Source organism: Phalacrocorax carbo, chromosome 28, assembly GCF_963921805.1.
Source record: "Phalacrocorax carbo chromosome 28, bPhaCar2.1, whole genome shotgun sequence".
Taxonomy (NCBI): Eukaryota; Metazoa; Chordata; class Aves; order Suliformes; family Phalacrocoracidae; genus Phalacrocorax; species Phalacrocorax carbo.
Window position 1 is genome coordinate 6,912 of NC_087540.1, and position 23,936 is coordinate 30,847.

At 59.5% G+C, this 23,936-nt stretch overlaps 1 protein-coding gene and 2 non-coding genes across 14 annotated transcripts; all 3 read right to left on the reverse strand.

Annotated features, from left to right (window-relative positions):
- Positions 1-225: 225 nt before the first annotated feature.
- Positions 226-13,509, reverse strand: LOC135317953 (SUN domain-containing protein 5-like). Of its 12 annotated transcripts, XM_064474682.1 has the most exons (15): positions 12,175-13,448; positions 11,231-11,302; positions 10,091-10,336; positions 9,122-9,323; positions 7,138-7,244; positions 6,811-6,895; positions 5,995-6,062; positions 5,350-5,411; positions 5,143-5,183; positions 4,793-4,886; positions 4,122-4,206; positions 3,437-3,549; positions 2,676-2,843; positions 2,226-2,315; positions 226-1,565 (listed from the first exon to the last, which is right to left on the reverse strand). In XM_064474682.1, the coding sequence occupies exons 7-15, from the start codon at positions 6,053-6,055 to the stop codon at positions 1,434-1,436; spliced, it is 846 nt and encodes a 281-aa protein (XP_064330752.1). In that variant the 5' UTR covers positions 6,056-6,062; positions 6,811-6,895; positions 7,138-7,244; positions 9,122-9,323; positions 10,091-10,336; positions 11,231-11,302; positions 12,175-13,448; the 3' UTR covers positions 226-1,433. The 12 variants fall into 12 exon arrangements, with proteins under 12 accessions (XP_064330752.1, XP_064330748.1, XP_064330750.1 ...); XM_064474678.1 differs by lacking the exons at positions 10,091-10,336; positions 11,231-11,302 and adding an exon at positions 13,455-13,509 and having other exon boundaries at positions 12,175-12,370; XM_064474680.1 differs by lacking the exons at positions 10,091-10,336; positions 11,231-11,302 and adding an exon at positions 13,455-13,481 and having other exon boundaries at positions 12,175-12,320.
- On the reverse strand, positions 11,147-11,231 carry LOC135318251 (small nucleolar RNA SNORD45). The gene has a single exon (XR_010376570.1). It is a non-coding gene; the product is annotated as a small nucleolar RNA SNORD45 (small nucleolar RNA).
- LOC135318252 (small nucleolar RNA SNORD45) lies at positions 13,221-13,303 on the reverse strand. Its single transcript, XR_010376571.1, has one exon. It is a non-coding gene; the product is annotated as a small nucleolar RNA SNORD45 (small nucleolar RNA).
- Positions 13,510-23,936: the final 10,427 nt, after the last annotated feature.

The following is a 23,936-nucleotide window of genomic DNA, read 5'->3' on the forward strand; positions in this document are numbered from 1 at the left end:
CTCCTTTTACCAATACTACATGCAGAACAACATCACGCGGGTGGGTGGTTTGTCCCAACATTGTTCTAAGGCCAAAACATTTGCATCCTTAGTAATCGATCCGTGATCTTTTCCCCTTTTCCAACCGCTGCTCTGCAACGTGAAAAACCAACCCGCGTATGGGATCTCATCCCATTTTCCTTCTCTTTTGCAAAACATCATCAACCGCACTATGGTATTATTGCATTATAATACATATTATTTTAATATAGTAGTATTATAGTATTATATTTCAAAGTATAGATCGGCGACCAATGATTACAATGCTCAGTTAACTGCTTCCTTGTGAGGGGATCGAACCCACCCCCAGCCCCCTTCCAATGCCTCAGTCAACGCCCTAGAGGTGACTTCTTTAAGACGGTGTCTTTAGACAATTCCCCACCCATATTAAATGTGACTTCCAAAACAACTATCTGATCCGAACATGCAAAAATAAATCCATATTCTGACAACCACGCCAAAATTCAGAGACCAGTCAAGACAAGTGGCCAAACTGGGGACTCAAACCCCATTCAGTGGGACTCTAACCCGCCTGGTCAACTTCGGGGACTCGAAGCCCTTTCCAAACCGGGCAGGGGACTCGGACCCCCCCAACAAGAAAACATCCTTGGCAAAATTCTTTTTCTCTTAATAACTGACCAAAAGAGCTATGACAAGCACCCGTACTTCAAACCCAATTATCACTACAATTTCCCATTAAACCAGCTTTCCCCTCCTGCGCGGGCAGCCCTGTGGCTGGTACGTGAGGCATTCACGCCAGCAAGCGCCTCATTCCTTGACCTCGCCGGGCCTCGAAGCCAGCGGTGGGACTCGAACCCGCGGCCCTGGCTGGCGCTCCGGGCGCGCCCGTAGCAACGTGCTCGTCCGCTGGCACGCGGCCGCAGCGGGGCGGGGCCAGAGAAGGGGCGCTGCGGTGGTTGGCGGGGGGCCCTGCCTGTCCCCGCCTGGCGGGCGCCATTGGCTGAGAAGCCGGGAAGAGGGTGGGCGGGCGCCTGGGGGAGCTCCTGCAGAGCCCGCGCGGGCCGGCGGGCGGGGCCAGCCTCCCTCTTGTGAACTGAAGCCGGGCCCTTCGGCCTGCCCTGGGCTGGGGCCGCTTGCGGAGCCTCCGGGGGCGGCGGGAGGAGCGCTGACAGGCTGGGCCTCCCCTCTCTAGGTTCAGTCTTGGCAATGCTTCCCATCTTCCTCGTTTTTAAGAAAAAAATTGCATACAAGTTCTAACATTTTCCACACGCTCCCGAATTCCCCTCCCGCAGTGTGGAACGTCTTGAGCACCCCGCTTTGGAGACAAATCTTCTACAGTTCTACAGCCATCTCAATTGCCACATCTTTTAGATTTATTTGTTCTTCCTCCCCTTCTTCTTCTTTCTCACGTTTGACATTTTTCCTCTCTGGTTTCACCTGGGGCTCTCTGGTTGCGCCATCTTCCCATGAACCTGCACTCGATAAATGCAGGTGTACGCTGGGTTTCCCCAGTTGCTCTCCACAAGAAGTTTGACAGACGGAAAGGCTCTGGGAAGCGGCGCGTTCTGTGAAGAAGAGTGGGAAAAGGAAACGGGGGTGTTAAGAGCGGCAGTGCCATCACCCCGTCTTTGCACGCCGGCCCGGCTGGGGCTCGGTCTCCCTTCCCTCTGCCCCTTCCCGCTGCCCCTTGCTCTGTGCTGACAGTGAGGCCGGGGAGGCGCCCCTGCGCGTGGGGCACCTGGTGTGCAACCCCGCCGAGCTGCCGCTGCCTGCTGTGCCTGCTCTCCCCCTGGCAGGCGTGAGAGCGCCGCGGGAGAAGGGCCGTGCTGTGGTGGGAGGAGAGGACACTGTCCAGCCTGCCAGCAGGCCGCAGCATGGAGCGACGCTGCTGCCCGACGCCTCTCGCCACCAGGCCGCCCTGTTTCTCCACGGCACAAAGACCCTGTTTGCGTGGAGTGGGCGCGTGTGCAGCTGCCTCTGCTGAAGGCACCGGGCGCAGCCAGGGATCTCTCGGGACTCGTGCTCCTACGGGCCTGACCCTGCCCTTGCTACCCTCTTGCTACCACCACCGCGTGCTCCTCAGCCCTCCCAAGCCCGCAGGTCTCTCTCTCGTGACGGTGGCCCGGGCCCCTCTGCCCAGGGAGAAAGCACGTGCCCTTCCTCCATGGACCTCCAGGCAAACCTGCTGTGCTCCCCGGCATCTCGTCCCCGTGCGTGGAGCGTACCTTCAGAGGGAAGGTCTGAATGGCCTCTTTCGCCACGTTGTACGTGAACGTCCCAAGGAGAGTTTCCTCTTCTCCGTCCGCATCCACTCCCTCAGGGGCAAAGCACAAGGAGAGCCGCTCAGAGTCATCCCGACAGAGAGGCAAGGTACGCGCTGGCTCAGCCCTGTTATCCACCCACCCTCTCCTGGGGCTCGAGCAGCAGCCTAGCACCGGCTATGGCGGAGCTCAGTCTCCGCTTTGAGATTTGGTCAAGAACCCAGAGGTGCTTGGCCAGAACAAACCTTAAGAGGGATGAAACCTCTCGAGCCCCTGAAGCGTCCCGCGAGGGCACTGCAGTGCTCGCGAGAGATCAGGACACAAGCCCCAGAAGATGCACAAAAGCAAGCAGGGCCCTGTCCTGGCTTTGCCCCAGGGCCAGATGCCCGCCAGAAGCGCCCAGCAGAGACTTACAAAGACAGCGACGTCTCTGGGGGCGCTGAGGACGGTCCCAGATGGAGACACGTCTTTGGAGATGTGCTGCACAGTGATGGCAGTCAGATGGACTCGTGCTGGCAACCTGATGACCACCTGGCCCTGATGCCCTTGGAAAGGCCAGCAGTTTCCTGGGGAAACATCCGCCTGCAACCAGAACGCGACAGCAATGAAGTGTGAGAGAGCACTGGGGCCAACACCACTGCCCGCGTAGCTCGAAGCATAGGCGCCGGCGTGTCTGTGGGGCCTATTTCAGCTTGAAAATGAGGCGCCTGTGAGGAAGTGCACAGAAGCAGGAGGCCCCCTGCCCTGCCTGACAAAGGGGGTCTCGGTATTAGGGAGCAGAGGAGAAGAGCGGTTACGAAAGCATCCTAGTCAGGCCCTCGCAGAAACACGTCCCTGCCCAGCGGCTCTGCAGGGCACCCGCCACCTCCCGCCTCCCGCCCGCAAAAAGGCACCGTTAGGGGTGAGTGTGGAACCAGGGTCGCCAGGGAGGAAGGCTTTCACCCAGCTGTGGCAGAGGACTGTGGGCAAGATGCAGCAGTTCACCGCTGTTCACCTCCCCAGGGCACCCACGGATCTCTAGCAAGCCCAGCCCTGTGTGAGAGCTTTGGTTTCCAGAACCTGAGCAGCACGGTGGGCTTGACCAGTACCACTGGCCTGAGGGGAGAGCCCCTGAGGTCAGTCCCCAACTTCTTGGGAAGGAAGGACACCTTCCCTGAAGATTTCTGCTACGATACCTGCAAAATAGTCTCAGGAGGCTTGGCAGCGCGGAAGAACCGTAAAGCCCAGCAGCTCCAATTCTCTTGGCAGTCGTAGGTCTCGGAAGTTCTCTGCGTGTCAATGGTGGCACCTGTAAGGAAGGGAGAGCAGATGACTGCTAGAGGCCGCAGACTAGGAGGGAGCTGGTGCTCAGGCAGTATTTGTGACGCCGCCGTCCAGCTCCACGTCTGTCAGTCCTGTCCTCATCACCACGCTGGGGGCGGGGGGGTGCCCGGCTGCACAGAGCAATGACGGCAGCCCCATCCCTGGTGAGTGCTTCTCCCACAGCACCACGAGGAGAAGGTGGGAGGGCTCTGGGAGCCTGCAGGCGCCCACGAGCACGACAGCAGACCAAAGCTGAGGGCTTGGAGCACGAGCAGCAAAGGACGGCCCGGCCATTCCCTTTGCAAATGCAGCGCAGAGGAGCAGAGCCCCTCCATCAGCACAGGAAGACGTGCGGGGGCAGCGCCAGGGGCACCTGTGTGGAGGCCGAGGGCTTGACTGGGAGGGAGCCTGAGCGACCCACTCTGCCACAGCCTTGCTCTTGGACCCCGTGAAGGATTTAAGCTGCCCCATTTTGGAGAGCAGCGCCTGGAGCACGGGCTCCTTTGGGGAGTGCTAGGGGCAAGCGCAGGGCAAGGACTGGGCGGCTTGTGTCCATACCAGAGCTTTCCAGGGCCCAGTCAGACATCTCGACGTAGGCACCCAAAGCCTTCTTGGACGCTGCCTGGTTCACTTCCTGAGCTTCCTGGGAATGCCAGAAATCAACACAGAAAAGGACCACGTCAGCAGGCAGTGCAGCGTGGCTCCTAGCGCCCGCAGAGGCAAAGGGTCAGTGTCAGGAAGGCAAGGCAAGGCAAGCCTTGTCCACAGAGCTGCAAGATTCTCCTGCCGGCATGAGCCGTGAGGACTAGGAAGTTTATCTGTGGCCATGGCCATGGCCATGACCCCAAGGCGTGTTGATGTGGGTCCCCACACCACCGTCCACACCCGCTGTGCTCTCCATGTCAGCTGGGAGAGAGGCTCAGGCCCTGTAAGCCATGGCTGGCGCTGTACGTGTGCCTGGGTCCCACCACCGCCTCAGGAGCCTGCTCAGAGGAGCCAGAGGCACCGGCGCGCCTAGGAAAGGCTCTCAGGAGTCCTCTGCTGCCTGAAGCGGCCTTGTTACACTGGGGCTGGAGAGGGGCCTGTGCAGTGCAGAAGCTCACCCAGCAAGCCCCTGGGGCAAAGGCTGGGTTGCTGCAGTCAGCAGTCTGACCCCACCAAGAATCCTGAAGAAAATGTTCTCAGGGGTTCTGCCCAGCCAAGCCTCCCTCCCCAAAATGCAGGATCACCTTCAAACTGCGGATCTGTGCCCTCAGCTGAGCCACCTCCTCCAGCAGAAGGCGTGTCTTTTGGGTCTCCTCCACCACCAAAACGGGCAAGTTCCTGCACGACAGGAAAGCCGATCCGGTCAGAGAGCGGCCCATCGCCTCTGGGGAGCGTCTGAGCTCAGCAAGAGGAGAGAGAGACACGTGTGCTTCCCCTGCTTTGCCAGTGCTTCCCTTCCGCACCAGGCTGAGCAAAAGGCAAAGGCAGGAGGGAAGTACGGGAGCCCTGGCTGTTAGGAAAGTGAGCGCAGGTAGCACGAGGTCGGCTGACGCTTCTGCACAGAACCAGTTCCAGCTCAGGAAACCTCTCTTACCACAGCATCTTCAGGTTTGCCGACGACACGCGTGTCAGCTCCTGGGAGGGAAAAATGCTCCATTACGGTATTCGCTACCAGAGTTGCCGGGGCTTCCCAGGAGAGGCTTCCCTAGGAAGGCACAAGCTGCCGCTTCTTTGGGTCAGCCTGCGTGGCAGCAGCACAGCCTGTGATTCCTGCAGCCGCTGCCAGCAACGCGTCACTGACCTCTATCAGTCCCTTTGCCTGCGTTGTCCACACCGGCAGCGAGGTCGCGCAGTAAGCACCAGCTGCAATTCACATCACCGAGAGATGGCTATTTTAGCGGAGTTGCTAGCCATCCCCCTGCAGCTGCGTTGTCGCCTGCCTGGTGCCCTGGGGCTGGGCAGCAGGTGAGCCGAGGAGGTGGGGAACGTGGGGTGCAGAGAGAGGACGCGCCTCTGACCGGGAGCCATCAGCCCAGGCTGGAGGGGGCTGCGTAGCCGTGGCCTTCAGGTGTGCTCGGTGCCCCAGAGCTACTCCCCATTTCCCCTCACTGCTTCGGCGAGCACCGAGGCTGGGCTGCATGGGCTAGGAGAGGTACCTCTCCATGGGTCCCCCTGCACGGCCCCTCCCGTCTGGGAATCCCCAGCTCAGGCTTGGAAAGAGCTACGCCCTTCTCTCGCAGACTTGCAGACTAAGCAAGCCATTTGGCCCAGTGGCCAGAGCAGCAGCACGGCTGGGAGGCTACCAGTCTTACCGGTAGTCCAAACGCCAGTGCCAGTCAAGGACCTCCTCAGGACGCACCCGCACCACGGGCGTTTCACACACACTGGCCCAAAAGGAAAGCTGGCATCCAGCACAGCCAGGCTGTGTTTGCTCATGAAAACTCACCCAGAGCCACTGGGAGCCACAGGAAGAAGACTTTCAGCAACCTCTTGCTCCGCGGGGCCATCTTTTGCCTGGAAAAGAGGGAGTCCTGTGGGTGTCAGTGCTGCAAGTCTTGGGCAAACCCCCTCACCCGTGGATTTCCCTCTTCAGGCCCTAAAGCCATTGCTTCGTAAGCCTGCTGCTGACAGAGAGCTGACAGATTGGCGCCCAGCACGAACATGATTTCTGTCCACGCCGTTCAACGCTGCCGGCAGATCTTCCCCAAACGAAGGGCTCCAGGAGCACCTTCCGAAAGGGAATGAAAATCATGCAGGGAAGTAGAGAGGTTGAGCAAATGAAGACTGCTTTTCAGTAGTCCTTCTGGGGTGGACCTTGCTCCCTCTCTTTGGCTGAGAGAGCAGGCCGGTTCTCACTTGCAGGCACACAGATTGCTCTTAGGGGTGTTTCTCCGCGCAGCTGGGAAGCGCAGGGGCCTTGTCTGGCTTTCCTTCCAGACCTGTGTGGTCTCTTGCCAGAGCTGGGGAAGACCCTTGCCCTGCGGAGGCTCGGCTCTGCTCCTGAGCTTCTGGCTACACGGCCGTTTGTCCTACTACATCTCCGGGAGGGTTTTGGGGCGCCGGCAAATGCGTGGGAGTGGGGCTGCCGAGGGGCTTTGCTCTTGGCTCTCCCCGAGAACGGGCACCGCACAAGCTTTGGCGCCCGAGCGGGAGCCCCGGGCTGCTGGCTGGGGAACACCCTCTGCTCTCCCCCTTGCTTGGGGGAAGGGACATCCCCCTTCTCCCCCCGCCCCCCACCACGGCAGAAACAGGTAGTACGTACCTGGCAAAGACGCGTGTGCTCAGCAGGTGTCTCCACAGGGAGACAAGGGCACCTGCCAGATGCCAAGCCAGGCTGAGGACCGCCCCTGGGCAAAAAAGCCAGAGAAAAGTTAGGCCTGTCTCTTGAGGTCTCTTCTCTAGGATGCCCAGCCACACGTGTTTGAGCTCCCTGCGGGAAGGCGGGCACCCAGTCCTACGCACTCCCACCCTCCCTGGGGCAGCCTGCACTTCTCCTGCCCCTCGTGACATTTGGCCAGAGCTCTGGCACAGCGCAGCTCTCCAAGTTCATCCCAGGGGACTTCACAGCAAGCAGCAGTGCTGAGCTTACTTGCAATTCCTGTGGCCTTGCTGCGCCACTTGGCAGGCCCTTGCGTGGCAGAGCAGGGAGCCGAGGTGGAAGGGACCGTCACCAGCTCCACCTCCACGCATAGGTTCCTGTGGGAGGAAAAGACAAATGCCGGTTGCCCACCATCCCCACGCCACGGGAGCCGAGGCGGGCAGGAGCAGCCTGAGGAGAGGCCCTTGACAGAGGACGGGCTGTCCCAGCAGCAGCGAGAGAGGGCAGCACAGCCGGGCTACTTCCAGGCCCTCGTCCCTCTCCTTTCCCCATCCTTTGCTTTACAGTCCTGCAGTGGGAGAAGAGGAAGCAAGCTGGCTGCAGCAGTCCCCGCCTCGGGACGCCCACCCGGCAGCACAACCCTATTCTGAGCCCGTCACTCCCTGCTCCCTGCCACCAACTGCCCCTTCGCAGACACCTCTCGGTGGCTGTCTGGGCCACCTAGAGCCTGTGCCAATGGGGGCACAGGCTGCTGTCCCCCATCATGGGCCACCCCCCTCCTCCCTGGTCACTGGTGTTCTCCCGACCCCTCTCCTCCCCGCACAGCTGCCCCACCTCAGCCATGCAGGACCCCGCCTCAGCATCCCCAGAGGGGGCAGTGTCAGGTCCCAGGGGATGGTCTCCCTGTGCAGCAAAATCTCCCTGCGCAGCAGGGCTGGGCTCTGGACCCTGCAGCATGAGGCTACCCCCTCCCCAAAGGCCCCTGCTGCACACTGGCTTCTGACGCCACTGACTATATTGGGCCACTGCCCTGCTACCCCCCACAACCTGACGCCCCAGGCAGGAGCAGCCCACTTCGTACCCGCTGGCCTGGCAGCAGCTCGGCCCCGCTGCCTCCCCTGCCAGCTCTTGTCTGGCATTAATCCCAACGGAGCCTTTGGAGGCCCCTTGGTGTCTTCCCGGGGGGGCCTTTCTCCTCGCCATCTCTGGGCCAAGGCAGGCTCCCCGCTCAGCTCTTCCCCCTCAGCCCCAGCAAGCGTGGCCTGCCCAGGCAAAACCAGCTCCAGCAGCAGCCACGCGCCGCCTCTCAGCAGGAGCGCACCTGCCCGGGCAACAGCCACACGCATCTGTGGGCTCCTGCCCCACGCGCCACAGGGCTGTGCGGGTGGCCAGCTCTGAGCTCACAGTGGCGGCTCTGACGTCACACTGGGGCTCCCCAGGGCTGAGCCGGGAGGGGCAGAGCGGCTGCTGCCGTCCCAGGCGCTGGGAGCCCGTGCCTGCGGGCGCGCTGAACCCTGCCACGCTCCCGTGCCAGGCGGCTGCCTGGCCTGGCCTGGCCTGCCGGGCAGGGTTCCATCTCTCCTGGGCACCCCCGGGAAACCAGAAAGGGTGCTGGAAAGGGGGCTTTGCTCTTGCCCCACGAGACAGCCGCTTCCAGCAGCGGTTCTCCTCTCGGAACCCTTTTGTGGGCCAAGAAGAAAAAGGGCCAGTAGACCAGAATGTGCTGTCAGGCGCCCAGCGGTACATCTGGTTAACAAGGACTGTTTGTTTCCTTGCCCCTGCTGGTTCTGCCTGGGACATCCCTCATTTGAAATGGCAGCGTGAGCGTGCTCCTTCCTTGTCTTGCAGTGGCCTGGAGGGCCCAGGAGCAGGGGGGCACAGGCTGCGCTCAGGGCTCTGGGCAGCACGGCCCCTACCAGGCTCCCAGCCTGGCAGCACGGGGTCACAGGCTGTATGGAGCACGGCCCCGCCAAGTCCCTCCTCACTGCCCGCTGGGAGCCCCACGCCGGTGCAGGGCCAAGCCGTGCTGGGGCAGTGCGGGGCTCCAGCTACACAGCCATGCCAGCCGCTTTAGCAGGGGAGCACAAGGCGCCCGCTTCCCCCGGGCAGCCCCAGGCTTGCCTGGGCCCATGGACCCGCCAGCGCAGCGGGCCGTCCAGGCAGCAGAGCTGCCAGTGCCGTTGATGGCAGGAGGGCCCTGGCAGCAAAGGGTGCCTGAGGGGCTTGCGGCAGGCTGGGCAGCTCTCGCACTCACGGGTCAGGGCGGCATTTGGGCGTGATCCTCTGGGTAGGGACGGGCTTCCCTCATCCAGCTCTGGAAGGGGGTTCCTGTGGGAGCGGTGCCTGTCCCTGGAATGCTCCAGACGGGCTTTCCGAGTCAACAGAGAACGTGGCTGCCTGGGACGTCCTTGATGGAGAAGGCGCTATACCCCAGGACGCCATGTCCATGACAGCAACTGCAGGACGGAGAAACAAAGGCTTGCAAAATGCAGCGCCTGTGGGAGCGAAGAGCCTGGCCTTAGCGTTAGATGGTGGAGCCCATGACGGCAGCACCCCAAGGGCTGCGGAACCAGACAGCCTTTCTGGGAAGCCCAGAGGCGGTGGTCCGTCAGAAGGGAACACGGGTCAGGGAGCTCAAATTGGCAAGGGCAGAACAGAATAACGAGGGGCGAAACGCTCAAAAATTCCCTGTCGACAGTAACCAATGTGACACAGAAGGACCCCCAACAGAGAGCAGCGAGATCTAGAACGGGGACGCGCAGGGGCGGAGGAACGGGGTTTCCGACAGGCCAGTCACACAGGCTCTCGACACCCGTTCGACAGAAACTTGGCAACAGCCTGGGTGCCAGGAAGGTGCTAGGCCAAATTGTTCCCTCCGCCCCTCCGGCCCCACTACTGGGACAGTAAGGGAGGAGCTCCGAAGCCTGGGAGCCCCGAAGAGCTGGCCCAAGGCTTGTTGCTCGACCCGCAACCCGGGCCTGCCATCTGCCCGGCTGCCGCAGTGTCACCGAAATCAGGAACAAAACTCCTTAACATCAATGCAGTGATATCCTGAAGAAAATGCTCCTTTTGGAATTCTCCGCTGAGCCACAAGAACGAACTACGTGAGCTTGGCAAAACAGAATTTGATGGCCAGAGTCGGGAACTGAGAGATAGAGAAGCACTTGTTTTACCACTATTTCCTTGAGGAGAGCTGAGAGACTGATCAAAGCAAACATCCCACCTCAGAAGCCACTGAGAACTGGGCAATAAAGTGTATAGTTAAGGAGAAGAACTGGTTCTTCCCCCAGAGGGTGGTGGAGCCCTGGAACAGGGTCCCCAGGGAGGCCGTCACGGCACCAAGCCTGGCGATATTCAAGCAGCACTTGGACAACGCCCTCAGAGGCACGGTGTGAATTTGGGCTTGTCCTGTGCAGGGACGGGAGCTGGACTTGACGGTCCTTGTGCGTCTCTTCCAGCTCAGGACATTCTGCGATTAGACGCAAACTGCACAGTGAGGAAAAATCGAGGTCTGAGTAGCGAATACAAAGATTTCTGAGGTAGCACTGACGTGAGCCAGTTCGCTCCTGGGACACAATGTCATATGAACACAACAGTGCTGGTCTTGGGCCCCAGCTGGCTTTATGTTTTGACTCCTAGCTCATGTCACCTGTAAAAACAGTAGCTGAGAATTTATTAGAAAGAGCATAATAGAAGAAACAGCTGAAATGAAGGAATACTCTCGGGCCAACCCTGAAAAACGCTAACAACTTTAACTTTCCGTCCCTACAGTCAGCTGGAATCTTACAGTCGCCAGCTAAAATTCAAGTCTTACAAAAATGCAAAATGGAACCTACAAGCCCAACACACAAATATATTATCTACCTTTTTTTTGCCCCCTCAAAAAACAAGTCTGAACACGTGACTGTTGACTGCGATCAAAGGAAGCTGTGACATGACCCTTCAAACATTCTGGATGCGTAGGTGGGACTAAACCGCGTTTGTGAATTAAGAAAATGCATGCTCATTAAGACAGGCGGGTTACATTTACCACCAAACCTCTACGTCAGCATTTGCCAACACTGTTCAGCTTTGAGTACCCAGAGCTGCGATCAGTTAACGTGAGAGCACCTCCTAGTAACATCCAAGTATTAAACTAACAACTATACCTCCCTAGCGCGTAAACGGAAGGAAGCTCAGATTGCGCCCCCTTCTCCTTACGCTGCCTTAGAACGTGACAGGCATTTGACTCCAGGTTGAAAAAGCGCCACGGTCACAGTCTAAGGAAACTGGATTTTCCCAGGTCTCCGAGTAATCCTAGAGCTAAAGCGGTGACAGACATCACCTTTAGATCAGATAATACATGCCAACACTCATCACTGACCCGAGAAGGCCGCCTCCTCCTGTCCTGCCCAAGGGTTTGAAATCCAACACACTTTCTTCCGAAAACGGGACGCTACAAATAAATAAGAGAACACCGTTAAGGCATTACTTGAGATGGGACTAGAAACACATTACGCGAGCAACCAAGCACTTGTCTGGAAGCACTGGAGCCTTTCGGGTACTGTTTTTCACCGCAGTTTGCTCGAGAAGAAATATAACAGACAGAACAGATGCTGAGAAATTTCAGCTACCCTGGAGATAGCTGTGGTGAACAATAAGATTGAGACTAAGTGCTGCTGCTCAGCGGGAAAGTACGCACCAAATAAACACAGTGCTCAGGCTGGTATAATTTGTGAGTGATACGGAGGCAAAAAAAAAAAAGCAGACGTGAGGAACAACATAAGACCCGACTACAACCTTTCTTTTGTGTAGTACTAAAGTGTAAACACACTACACACAAAAACTATAGGTATTACGTGAACGTATAGGTCATGTCGTCATTACACAGTTACTTTAATACTCCCTAATATTATTTCTGTCCGTACCAGTACCTATAAAATCCAAACCTTTACTCATCCTCTGGCCGTACGCATCTTTCACCTCAACATACACCAAGAAGCATTCGTAAACTCCAAACGTGACTACCTACAAATTCCAGTAAAGCCTGCAGCTAGGACATATTTTGAGAAGACTGTGCAAAGTTCGTGAAGAATACAGACAACGTCACCAGTCAAGCAACTGAAAAAGCGCGACGTTCCCAAATCTGACAACTTCTTGAGAAGAGGATCCGTAAACCTTTGCCCGTTGCATTATGTTTTTTTTCCTCGCTAACGCAGCGAAATCGTTTTTGCCGTTGGTATCCAACAGCACCTGGTTCCTAAGCCCGCAGTCATCACAATCACTGACTCAAAGGCGCTGCCTCAACAACCACCCTGTTACCTTTACCTGGACGTGCTGAGGGTCGACAGAAGATGAGGATCAGGACCTGCGCCGGCACTTATTCCACCACATTCGCGCTGTCAGGGTTTGAGGAATGCCAGAACTTCGTCCATCTCCGTTCGGTGCAGCCACCCCACGAGATCCACTGCTGTCTGCCCCAGGAAACACTGCTTGCCCTCAAAGGCTCCAACAGACTGCGTCCCTAAGCGGGGCATTATTTTAGTCCTTCATCAGGTAAGCGCAGCATCAAACCAGAGCACGGAAAATGCCTTAGCTAACCCTTACAAAGCCTGCAGGGCATCACATGCTTCCCAACCCATCAACCACTCGGGATGTGCGAACCACGCACGGACACGACCTGCAGTGCACACGCCTGTACACACGCACGCGCACACCTACGCTACTACACTTCCCTCCTCCCCTCTATTTTCTGCTCTAAAAGTACCAAGCTCAATGCCAAGGTAAACGTGTGCAAGTAGTAAGGCACCAATTCACTCCAGATCAGCGGCTATTACCTTAGCGCCCAGACAAACGCTCAAATCCCCACGAGTCTCAAAAGTAACAGCTCTAACATTTCACGAAACTTACCGGCAAGGGCCAAAGCTGCCACCACCAGCAGCTGCACCAGGAAGGCAATTCTCATACGCGTCTATATCTATCTCCCCTTCTTCTATTGTTTACCTCTGCTACCCGTAAGCATTACTTTCTCGATGCAGCACTTTAAGCCACGTCTTTTCCGCACGGCAACAACAATCGTAAGCAATAGTGCCTCCAGCTGCCTCGCGGGCACTAAACACGACTGCCAGCTTTTCCCCCCTCCAGACGTAAGCAGTTATTGACGCTTTCTGCCTCCCGGAACTGCAGTGCAATTACTGGGGGCTACGTCTGGTAACCTCTGCCTCCGCCTGATGCTGCTAGTTGCCGTGTTCATCAACCCAAAGAAGAACAGGGCAGCGCTGCGCCCAGACTCAGGACAGTGGCCTTCAAGGGAGACACGTGGAAATGCAGCTGCAGCCTCCTTGCAGACAGAGAAGCAAGAGGTAGTTTGTTCCCAGGTCTCAGAGTAATTCTAGAGCTAAACTGACCGTCTTCAGGTTTATGCTCAGATAATACATGCCAAGACCCATCACGGACCATGGGGAACTAACCTTTGTACGTCACGGGGGATGGCAGGGCAAGAGAGGAGCAGCTGGGGAGCTCGCACCCACGCCCTAACACTCAACATGGGAATAAGGGTTGTCACACCTAACAAAAGCACAGCTGTGCTGAAATCAGCTCATACTCACACAACTGCCTTTCAGTGTCCCACACAAAGCTGCAGAGGTCTCTCTTTTTACCAGAGGAGTCGTCTTTCTCCTCTTCTTCCTCCTCCTTGTCCTCCTCCTCCTTCTCTGGGGATGAGCTTATTTGAGGTGAGTTGCTGTGTCTCATTTGTAGTAGGGACCCTGTAACCCAGTTGGGTTATCGGCCATGCCACCTTTTCAGAGGAGCACACCCAAATTCCTTTAAGGCATTGCCCAGGTGTTTTCCTGTTGGTTCCTCATCCATCAGCAGCCCCTGGCTCTTCTCAGTCACGGGGTACACTCTTCTCTGACATGGGGCACACTTTTACAGGAATCGCTGCCCGAGGTAGAAAATACCACAGCAACCATCTCCGAAACCCCAAAGGAGGGTAAAAGAAAAGAAAAACACGGCCAGTGTGGACAGGGTGAACAGGGTGGGCGGCTCTTTTTGGAGAGGCTAGGGGTGGTAAAAGACTAGAAGTTGAGGTGGGGTGGAAAAGAAAAATGGAAGCCCGAGGTGAGCAAAGGATGAGATCAGGGCTCTTTCAGGGTACCTGTCCAGCAGCCCTGCCCTGATGTGAATCACTTCCGTGGTCGGGGTGACCCTGACTGCTCACCCCAACGCCGGCAGCAGGGAGAGGGAGGGAGGACAGCATCCTTCAGGCTGGAAGGGACCTCGTGGCTGGCCACACGTCAGTCACTTGCCTGGCCCCGCCTCCTCAAAGGCGATTGGCTGTCCTGGGCCAGCTGACTCCCCTCTGGGTGGGTGTTGTGGGCGACTGGCTCCGCCCTCAGGGTTTAGACCCTCCGGGTGAAACTGTGGGCCCTGAGAAAAGGCTCTGGGTCGTAACAGACAGGTTGTGACCCTGAAAATGAGGGTTTCAGCCCCACAGAGGCGGCTTTGGGCACTGCAAGGATGGGCTCGGTGTTGCAAATGGCGCTCCGGAGCCTGAAAACGAGGGCAACCTCTTGGATCTGACCGGAGCTGGCCTTGGTGCCCAATAACCCCTGGCAACAGACCACCTCTCCTGCCCTGAGGGACCACCACAACAGATGGAGCCCACAGTCGCGGACCCAACGAACTCAATGGACGTTGTGTGGATATTTCATGGGCGTTTCACAGCGCTGGTCCATAGACTGAGGGAGTGCTATCTGTGTGTTCGGTCAAAGGATGGGAACGGGGGTGGTGGTTCACGAGGTTGTATTGGGTAGTGGGGGACCTGAGCCTGGCGGTAATGGTATGGAAGAAGGGGTGGAGAAAGGACTGTTGTGATTTAACTCTATCCCAGCCAAGAGCAGCACAGCTCCCCAGCACAAGAGGGGACTTTGCCGGGACGAGTGATGACTCGCCAGCTTGGCACAGCTGGGTGCCTTTTCCTGTGCTTTGTGCCCTGAGATGTCTCAGCAGGGGCAGGTTGGGCTAAAGCCTCTCTCCTCCTCCCCTGCGGGTGCTGTGGTGCAGCGGGGCAGCTGGGGCTTTGTTGCAAGGACACCCTGGGTCTGGGTGTGCCGTCCTGCGGGCAGCGGCAGAGGCCAGGAATGACACTGTCTGCTCGGCACGCTCAGGGTGCTCCCCATGGGAAGGACACCATGGGACTGGGCTTCTTGTTCCAGCTTTACTAGATTAAAAAAAAAAAAAAAAAAAAGACAACTACAGCCATTTTCCATAGAGTTTAATGTCTCCGGGGCTCAGCAGAGCCAGCAGCACAGTGACCGCAGGCTCCACCCTGATGCTGGCATCTCTTTTGTCAGGACAAAGATTGCCTGAGCTGCCAGGGACCTGACCGACTGTTCAGGATCTCCCCCCAAGGGCAGGAGGGCTGCAAGAGAAGGAAGCAGAGCAGATGTGAACACCCACTGCCTGCAGAGACTCCCAGGACCCCCCTCCAGACCATGCCAGCCCCACCCATCTCTATTTCCCTGGCCAGGAGGAGCAGGTGAGACAAACAGACCAGCTGCAAGCTGCTCTCAGGAATGCCCCATGTGCCCCAGGCATGCTCCTCTGCCCCTGAAGCATTTCCCTGGGGCAGGGCCAGGCACGGCAGCACCCTGCCCAGGCTCTGTGCCCTGCCCCTCCAGCCCGTGGCGGCACAGCACTGCCCCTGCTCACCGTTGCAGATCTCATACAGGCTGTCTTTGCTCCAGTTCCTCAGGCGCCGTGCAGCAAGCCCTAGGCACAGAGCTCCTGTCAGACCTCTGCTCCCCAGCACGCTCCCAGCAGCACGGCCCCGGCCCTGCCAGCTCAGCCACACACCCTCCTCCCCCTCAGCAGCGCCGGCCCCAGGGAAGGACGCTACCCGAGGGCGGTGGGACTGAGCAAGGCTCCCAGCAGCCCACGCGCGTGGTGGGCCCTGCACGGGGCAGCCGGGGCTCTGGCAGCCACGGGGCTGCCCCTTGCTGCTGGTGCAGTGGAGGGGACAGGGGCCAGGCTGCCAGAAGAGGGTCCGCGGGGGCTGTGGCTCACCGATGAACCTCACGGCTGCCTCTCGCAAGGTGGCCTGAGGGTCATTCAGGTACAGCAGGCTCTGACGCACATATTCTTCTACCCTGTGCCTGTTGTGCTCCAGCTGGAGAGAGCAGAAGGGCACGGGGCTGATACAGACCCTCCCCAGCAATCCAGACCAGTCCCTCCTCCTCCCAGTGCCCTCCTTCCCTCTCAGCCAGCAGCCCTGTGGGGCTGAGGTTCCGAGAGTGCCACAGGCACAGGGGAGTAGGGGTCGATGAGAATGCTCTGTCCCACTGCCAGGGCTTGCACGGGCCTGGGTCTTGTTTGGCACCCTGGAGGCAGGGAGGGGAGAGGGGCCTGGAGAGGAGCCCTTGGGGCCTCCGAGCTTGAGGGCAGGGAAGGCAAATGCAGCTGCAGGCTGTGGGCTCCGGGCTGGAGCAGGGGAGATGAGGCACAGCTGCGCAGCCCTCCCCAGGGGTACGAGGGGCGGCCCTCATCCAGCCCGGCCCTGGGGCCTGGGGCTTGTCCTCACCAAGCACTTTCCAATCAGGTCTCTCTGATATGTCTCGGCCAGGTCGCTGAGCTTCCTCCACGCCAGGAACTCTGCACAGGTGAGGAGGGTGTCCCTAGAGGCCTGCAGAGAAGCAGAGGCTGGGAGATGGCACCACAGCTCAGGGACGAGACCTGGCATCCTCCTCCGCTTGGCCAGGCTCCGAGCCCTTCCCAGCCCCTTACGGGAAGAGGCAGTGGGGGACAGAGACTGAACCGGGTTCAGTGCTGAGGGCAGGGACACGGGGCGGGCACCGCCTCAGGTATCTCACGCTGCCGGCCAGCAGAACAGAGATCCTCAAGAGCTGCCGAGCTCCTGCCAGGGATGGGGCAGACTGAAGGGCAAGGGAGGAGTGCGCCCACGGCTGTAGGCAGCGAGGGCTGGAGTCCCAGAGCCCCTGGGGCAGGACGGAGCCAGCAGCACCTCCCCATGGGCATCCTCCAGCAGGACGCTTGGCTGCCCAGCTGGGGCTGCCCCAGCTCCTTCACGCCCAGGCTCCGGACAGGCAGAGCTTTGATCCCACGATGCAGTGCCAGGCCCCTTCTGGCTGCATCTTCTTTCCCACTGCTCTCCCTGCCCCAGGCTGGGGAACAAGCTGGCTCTCCACCCCTTGGGAGTGCTGCACCTCTCTGCAGAGGCCAAGTTCACCAGCCCTAGGTGAGGGCACCTGCGTGAGCAGGGCTTTGTTTCTGCAGCGCTCCTGCTCTCAGGGAGCTGGGACACGCCCTGGCCCAAACAGCTGGGGGTCTCTTGGGCGCAGCCCTGGGGGACAGGGGTTGGGGCTCAAAGCCCAGGCCTCCCACACCTGCGGGGACAGCTGGGAAGCCTGTAGGGACTCGTGTGCTTGGTGGCCATGGGCTGCTGCTGAGCCTTGCTGGAGCAGGCAGGGCAGGTCGGGGAAATGCCTGTGCCAGGTTCTCTGGCCCAGCTCGTACTGGGTCTGCAGGGCCGTGCTGGAGGAGGGCTGAATGGGGAGAGCGGGTCTGGGGGGACCCCAGCTCCCCATCCACCTCTGCAGCAGGCAGCAGGGGGGCAGGAGGAAGGCAGTGGTGGGAGCAGGGCAGGGAAGGAGGGGAGCAGTGGGACCCTGAGGTGACACGCTTTCCCAGACTCTGACATCGAGCAGCCCTTGCCCCTTATGCCCAGGCCACCCCCGTGGTGTCAGCACACCCCTCCCCTCAACACTGGTTGCTGGTCACTGCACCTGGGCCACGCTCCTGATCTGGTCGCTCATATGGAAGAAGAGCGGGAGCAGGACCTTCTGCACTTTCTTCTTCATCATCTTCTTGTTTCTCCCCACCACACTCTTCATCACGTCCTTGAAGAGGCTGATGGAGAGCTCACGCACCTGGCTGCACTCCTGGTAGGGAGGAGGACGGGGGACTTCAGCAACAGCCGCTCCTTGCCCGTGGTGAGCAAGGGCGTCAGCGTGGCTGATGTGAGGGGAGATGCTCTGAGGCCGGATCCTGAACACGGGGGCTGTGGGCCACATGTGCAGCGGCAGCTCAATGGCCCCAGAGCCCTGAAAGGGCAGGCAACAGGAGTGAAGAGGGGAGGGGAGCCCTGGCCAAGTGCTGCCCACGGGGCTGGGCTGAGGGGCAGCACTCTTTGCAGAGTGCCCCTCTGTAGGGCTCAGGCTCCCGCGGCAGCCTTACATCATCAAAGAGGGGCTGGAGCTTCTCCACCAGCTGCGGAGCCATCAGGCTGGCCTCCTCCCTCTTCATGTGACCCATCATGTTCCTGACGAACACCAGGGCCTTCACCCTGACGTGAGTGTTGGCATCCTGCAGGGTCTCCATCACGTCTGGCAGCAGGACCTGTATTTTTCTTGCCTGTATGAAAGACACAGTTTCCTTACGCTGAAGCAGCGAAAGACCACCCTGGCATGAATGCAGCGGTCGGTGAGCACCAGGCTCCCGTCCGGCTTCCCGGCAGGTGGCACAGGAGTCACTGCAGCAGCCTCCTGGCAGGCAGTGGCCACTGATGGGGACGTGGGGAGAGCCCGAGGAAGGGCAGCGAGGGCAGGAGAGCAGTGTCCCCTGCTCAGCCACCCCCGTTTCCGACCATCCAGAAGGGGCAGGTGGATTGGTAACCCTCTGTGCCTGGACGGCTCCCCAGGCACCCACCAGCCCCCTCCATAGCAGGGAGGGTGACTGTAGCCCTCACCCCACGTTGTGACTCACAGCCAAGGCCAGGCCACCGCGTTACCCGCTGCCAACATGGCTCTGCTCGACTATACCCTGCTCACCGTCTCCGGAGTCTCCGAGAGCGTGATGAGGCCCCTGAGCACCAGCGGGAGCATCGCCAGGCTTGCATGCCTCAGGTACCTCTGGGCTTTGTACAGGGCAGCAAACTCCCCTGTTTCGATGTCAGCGCGGACCAGCAGCTAGAACGAAGGCAGCAGTGAGAGACGAGCAGAGCCCACCGGGCTCCCTCCGCCTCCACCGAGGCAGGACACGCGGGCGGCGGCAAGTGTCTCCTCTCCCCAGACTTGAAGCCACTCACAGCCAAGGGGCAGAAGAAGGCGTCCTCTGCAGCACAGCTGAACACCTTGCACAGCCGCTGGTCCTGGAGCACGCTGAGCAGCTCCGTCAAGACATTCCACAAAGCCCAAGGCACGGAGGCCATCACCTCCCACATGGCCAGGGCAGCGCTGCAGACCCAGAGTGCTCGGTCAGCAGGGCTGCCTCAGCCACTGCACCGTGCCCGGGCCAGCCTCTCCGGCCCCAGGCTGCGCTGCAGCCCTGGCTCTGCCCACCCCCCTCGCGTGGGGTGCCCGGGGGCCCTGCCCGTGCCCGCAGGACGGGGCTGAGGTGGTGTTCCCCGTGGGGCGGGGCAGGGAGGAGCGTGGTGGCGGGGCTCTGGCTTGGCCAGCTTTGGCTGCTGCGGGCCTGGCTGACCCACTGGGGCTGGGAAGGGTGGTGGGATGGAGGGCCCTGCTCCTTGCGGATGTCCTGCCGTTTTCCCTGGGTCTGGCAGCCAGAGGGTCTCTGGGCCCCTCTCCCCGCAGGGAACAAGCCCTCCAGGCTGTCGGGGCCAGTACCTGTCACATGTTGGAGAGATCATCAGCAGGCTCCTGACCACGTCCCTGGGGCACCACTTGGCCAGCAGGAGAAGGAGTGAGTGCAGGCTGTGCTGGGCTGGCTCCCTGCGGATGCACTCCACGTTTTTGTGGATGTACCTCATGATCTTTGGCACCTGGTGGGGACACAGGTCAGGGTGGTGCTACCAGTGGAGTGCAGCCGTTTTGCAAGCTGCCAGTGAAACTGCTGCCTTCCCCATCCCTCTCTGCTGCCTTGAAGGGGCTTCAGGTGCGCGAGAGAGCTGGGTTAGGGAGGAAGGGAAGAACAAGGCCTGACAGGGCTCGTGGGCAGGGCAAGCCAGCCACAGGGCACTTACATCCGTCAGCCAGGAGGCAGGGTCTCTCACAGCCGTGTCCAGGACTTCGCTGCCCAGCTCCCTGTCATAGCTGTCGTCTGCTGTCAAGGCCTCAATGGCCACGAGGAGAACCTCTGTCTTCTGAGAAGGCTGGAGGTATTCTCCAAACAACTATGGGAGGGAGGAAGGAAGGGAGGGAAGACACGTCACGCCGAGCACCTGGGTGGTCTTGCTTGGCTGAGCACCGCGAGCAGCTCTGGCAAGAGATGCCCGGCAGTGCTGGCAGCAGTGGCGCGGGACAGCTGGAAGCAGGGATTGCATTCTCTGCAGGGGAAAGGATGAGAGCTGAGGGTCCCCAGGGTGACGGAGGAGGGCTGGGGTCATGGCTGCCGTGTGTTGGCCCTGCAGAGAACCAGGGCTCACTGGTGGCCAGGAGGGCTGCAGTGCCGCCCTCGGCTAGTCCCTGCCTGGGGTCAGCAGTGTGCCAGCCCCACTGATTCTGGTTCCCTTTGCTCACACAAACCTCCTGCCAATGGCACAGGCAAGAGTCCAAGCAAGGGGGGAGCTCATTACCGTGGTCATGTCGCTGCTGTCGAGCGATGAAAGCAACCAGGTGCTCTCAGAATCCCATCCCAGTTGGAGCTCTGGATCCTCGGGGTTATCCTCTGGCAGTGTCTCGCCTACGTGGAGGAGAAACACCGAGGAGTCAGTAGGACACAGCATCTTTGCCAATGAGCTTGCCAGTGGGGGAAACAGGCTTGAAGCTTGGCACGGCTGAGGAGGGGGGCTGCACTGGGGCCAGATCCCAGCCCCGAGCAGCCCTGGCACTCAGGCACCGCTGTGCCCCCTGCCCATGGGACCCCTGCTGCCAATGTGCCAAGGAAGCGGGATCCCAGCATCGAGCTGGTTGTGCTCGCTGGCCCCGACCCTGCCAGTCCGGGGGGGCCCCTCACTCACCGCTGTGCAGCGACTGGACCATGCACACCTCATAGGGCTCTGATGCAGAGCTGCTCTCCTGGGGAGCCCCCACCTCCTCCCCGGCCACCCTGGGGCAGCTGGGGGATCTCTCCAGCATCCTGCAAATGGAGGAGAGTGGAAGGGGACAGGGGGGCAGCTTAAGGGAAACGGCTCGGTGCCGCAGGGCTGCCAGGGGCAGCAGGGAGAGGCGTGGGCTGCGCTCGGGGCCTCCTCGCCAGCTCCGCGCTCCTGCCCTGTCCCGTCGCTGTCTTGTCAGACACTGCGGGGCCACAGCCACGCTGACTATATATGGTGCCGTGGGGTGTCAGAGGGGGGTGACAAAGGGCCCCATTGTGACCCGCTGCCCGGACCGGGAGGGGCGGGGCGCCGACAGCAGGGCGTCGGGATCCAGCTCAGCGTTGGCCCGTGGGTTCTCTCAGGGTGCCCCCTGGTCCCCAGTCTGACCTTACGTCCCCTCAGAACCTTCCTGTGCCCTCCGGCTCGTCCCAGGGCCCTGCATTCACACACCCCGGCAGGGACTTCCCTGAGAGACCCCTGCTTCTCCCCCTCCGTGTCGTGCTCCCTTCACGTCTCTCCACTTCCTGGCATCTCACATCTACATCCTTTCCTCGACTCCGAAAATCCCTCTCAGCACCAGGAAGCAAAAGATGTTTACATCGGCTCCTCTGCTCCGATCGGTGTTTGGGGCTGCAGCTGTCGATGGGACTCTTACAGTGTGGATCGCTTACCAGATGCTGTCAGAATAGGAAACCCAGAAGAGAGAATCTCTGTCTTCTGCACTGCCTAAACATCTTTAATCAAGGCCCTCACCTGCAGCCTAAGAGACAGAGGACTTGAGGAGTCATTCTGAAAAGCCTTCTCCAAACACATGGATCTCTCTGGGATCCAAACCAACGCCAACTGACCTGGACAGCTTCTAAGCTGCTCCTTATTTGTGCCTTTAGAGATGTCTCGAGATTTCTAAGGTGGGCAGTGGCGAGGATGGACATGTTTTGATGGTGTCTGCTGTCTCGCTGATTACAGAAGCTTTCATTCACCACTGTCTTCAGCAACCCTGGCTCGAGGTGCAACTCACCGCTTTAGAGAGTGGGAGACTGTTGGAGGTGGCAGACTAGTTGGCAGACTAGTTGGCCTGGGGTGAAATTGGTGAGACCACAGAGGGGAAACATGCCAGCCAAAAGATTGTCAAGTAGAGCATCAGGATAAAAGGGGAAAAGAGGGACTAGGAGGTGCAGCTGAGAATGAGCCAGGGATGTCTGGCGGTCCCAGTCCAGCAGCCCCGTACCCGCTCCGTGCAGCCTGCAGCAGGACAAGAAACCTGTTGCCCTGACTGTACCGACGGTGCCTGACTGGCTGCTGCTGTCAGGCGGAGCAGGAGCGCTCCCAGCGTCAGCAACGGGGCACCGCGGTGTGCTGGTTTTGGCTGGGGTAGAGTTAATAGAGTTAATAATAAGTATGCCCGATCCTCACAGTAGCTAGGATAGGGCATAGTTTGGATTTGTGCTGAAAAGCGTGTTGATACCCGAGGGAGGTTTTCGTATTGCTGAGCAGGGCTTACCCAGAGTCAGGACCTTTTCTGCGAGTGGGCTTGGGGCGCACAAGGGGTTGGGAGGGGGCAAAGCTGGGACAGCTGACCCATACTGACCCAAGAGATATTCCACACCGTATGACGTCACGCTCAGTCGATAAAGCTGGGGGAAGAAGAAGGAAGGGGGGGATGTTCAGAGCGGTGGCGTTTGTCTTCCCAAGTCACCGTTATGCATGATGGAGCCCTGCTTTCCTGGAGATGGCTGAACACCTACCGCGCGATGGAAAGCAATGAATGGATTTCTGGCTTTGTTTTACTTGCGTGCATGGCTTTTGCTCACCAGCTCCAGCGTGGCAAGGTTTTGGTAGCAGTGGGGGCTACACGGGTGGCTTCTGTGAGGAGGTGACAGAAGCTGGGCCCTTGTCCAGCAGAGCCAATAGCAGCCAGCTCCAAGATGGATCTGTCGCTGCCCAAGACCGAGCCCATCAGCAATGGTGGTAGTGCCTCTGGGATAACATAGATAGAAGGGGTAGAAACTGCTGTGCAACAGCAGCTGGGAGAGAGGATTGAGGCTATGTGAGAGAAACAACTCAGCAGGCACCAACATTAGTGAAGAAGGAGGGGGAGGAGTTGCCCCAGGCTCTGCAGCCTGTGGTGAAGACCATGGTGAGGCTGGCTGTCCCGCCGCCGTGGAGGTAACGGTGGCGCAGGTATACACCTGCAGCCCCTGGAGGACCCCATGCTGGAGCAGGTGGATGCACCCAAAAGGGGCTGTGATCCCATGGAAAGCCCACGCTGGAGCAGGCTCTGGCAGCACCTGTGGACCCATGGAGAGCAGCCCACACTGAAGTAACTTTTCTGGAAGGACTTGTGACCCCGTCGAGGACCCACGCTGGAGCAGTCTGTTCCTGAAGGCCTGCACCCCGTGGAAGGCACCCATGCTAGAGCAGTACGTGAGGAACGGCAGTCTGTGGGAAGGGCCCAAGTTGGAGAAGTTCATGGAGGACTGTCGCCCGTGGGAGAGACCCCGTGCTGGAGCGGGGGAAGAGAGTGAGGAGGAAGGAGCGGCAGAGAGGCCATGTGATGAATTGGCTACAACCCCCATTCCCTGTACCCCTGCGCTGCTCAGGGGTAGGAGGTGGGGAACTTGTGAGTGAAGTTGAGTTTGGGTAGAAGGGAGGGTTGGGGCTAAGATGTTTTTATGTTTCTTCTTATGGCTCATTATCCTACTTTGATTTGATTGTCAAAGTCAATAAATTCATTTCTCCATGACGAGTCTGCTTTGCCCATGAAGGTAATTGCTGACTGATCTCCCTGTCCTTAGCTCAGCCCACAGAATCCCAGAATGGCGGGGGCTGGAAGGGACCTCTGGCGATCATCCCGTCCCACCCCCTGCTGGAGCAGGCACCCCCAGAGCAGGGGCACAGGGCCGCGTCCAGGCGGGGGGTGAATGTCTCCAGGGAAGGGACCCCACAGCCTCTCTGGGCAGCCTGTGCCCCTGCTCTGGCACCCGCACAGGGCAGGGGTTTGTCCTCATGTTCAGGGGGAGCTTCCCGTGTTCCAGCTTGTGCCCATGGCCCCTTGGCCTGGTGTTGGGCACCACTG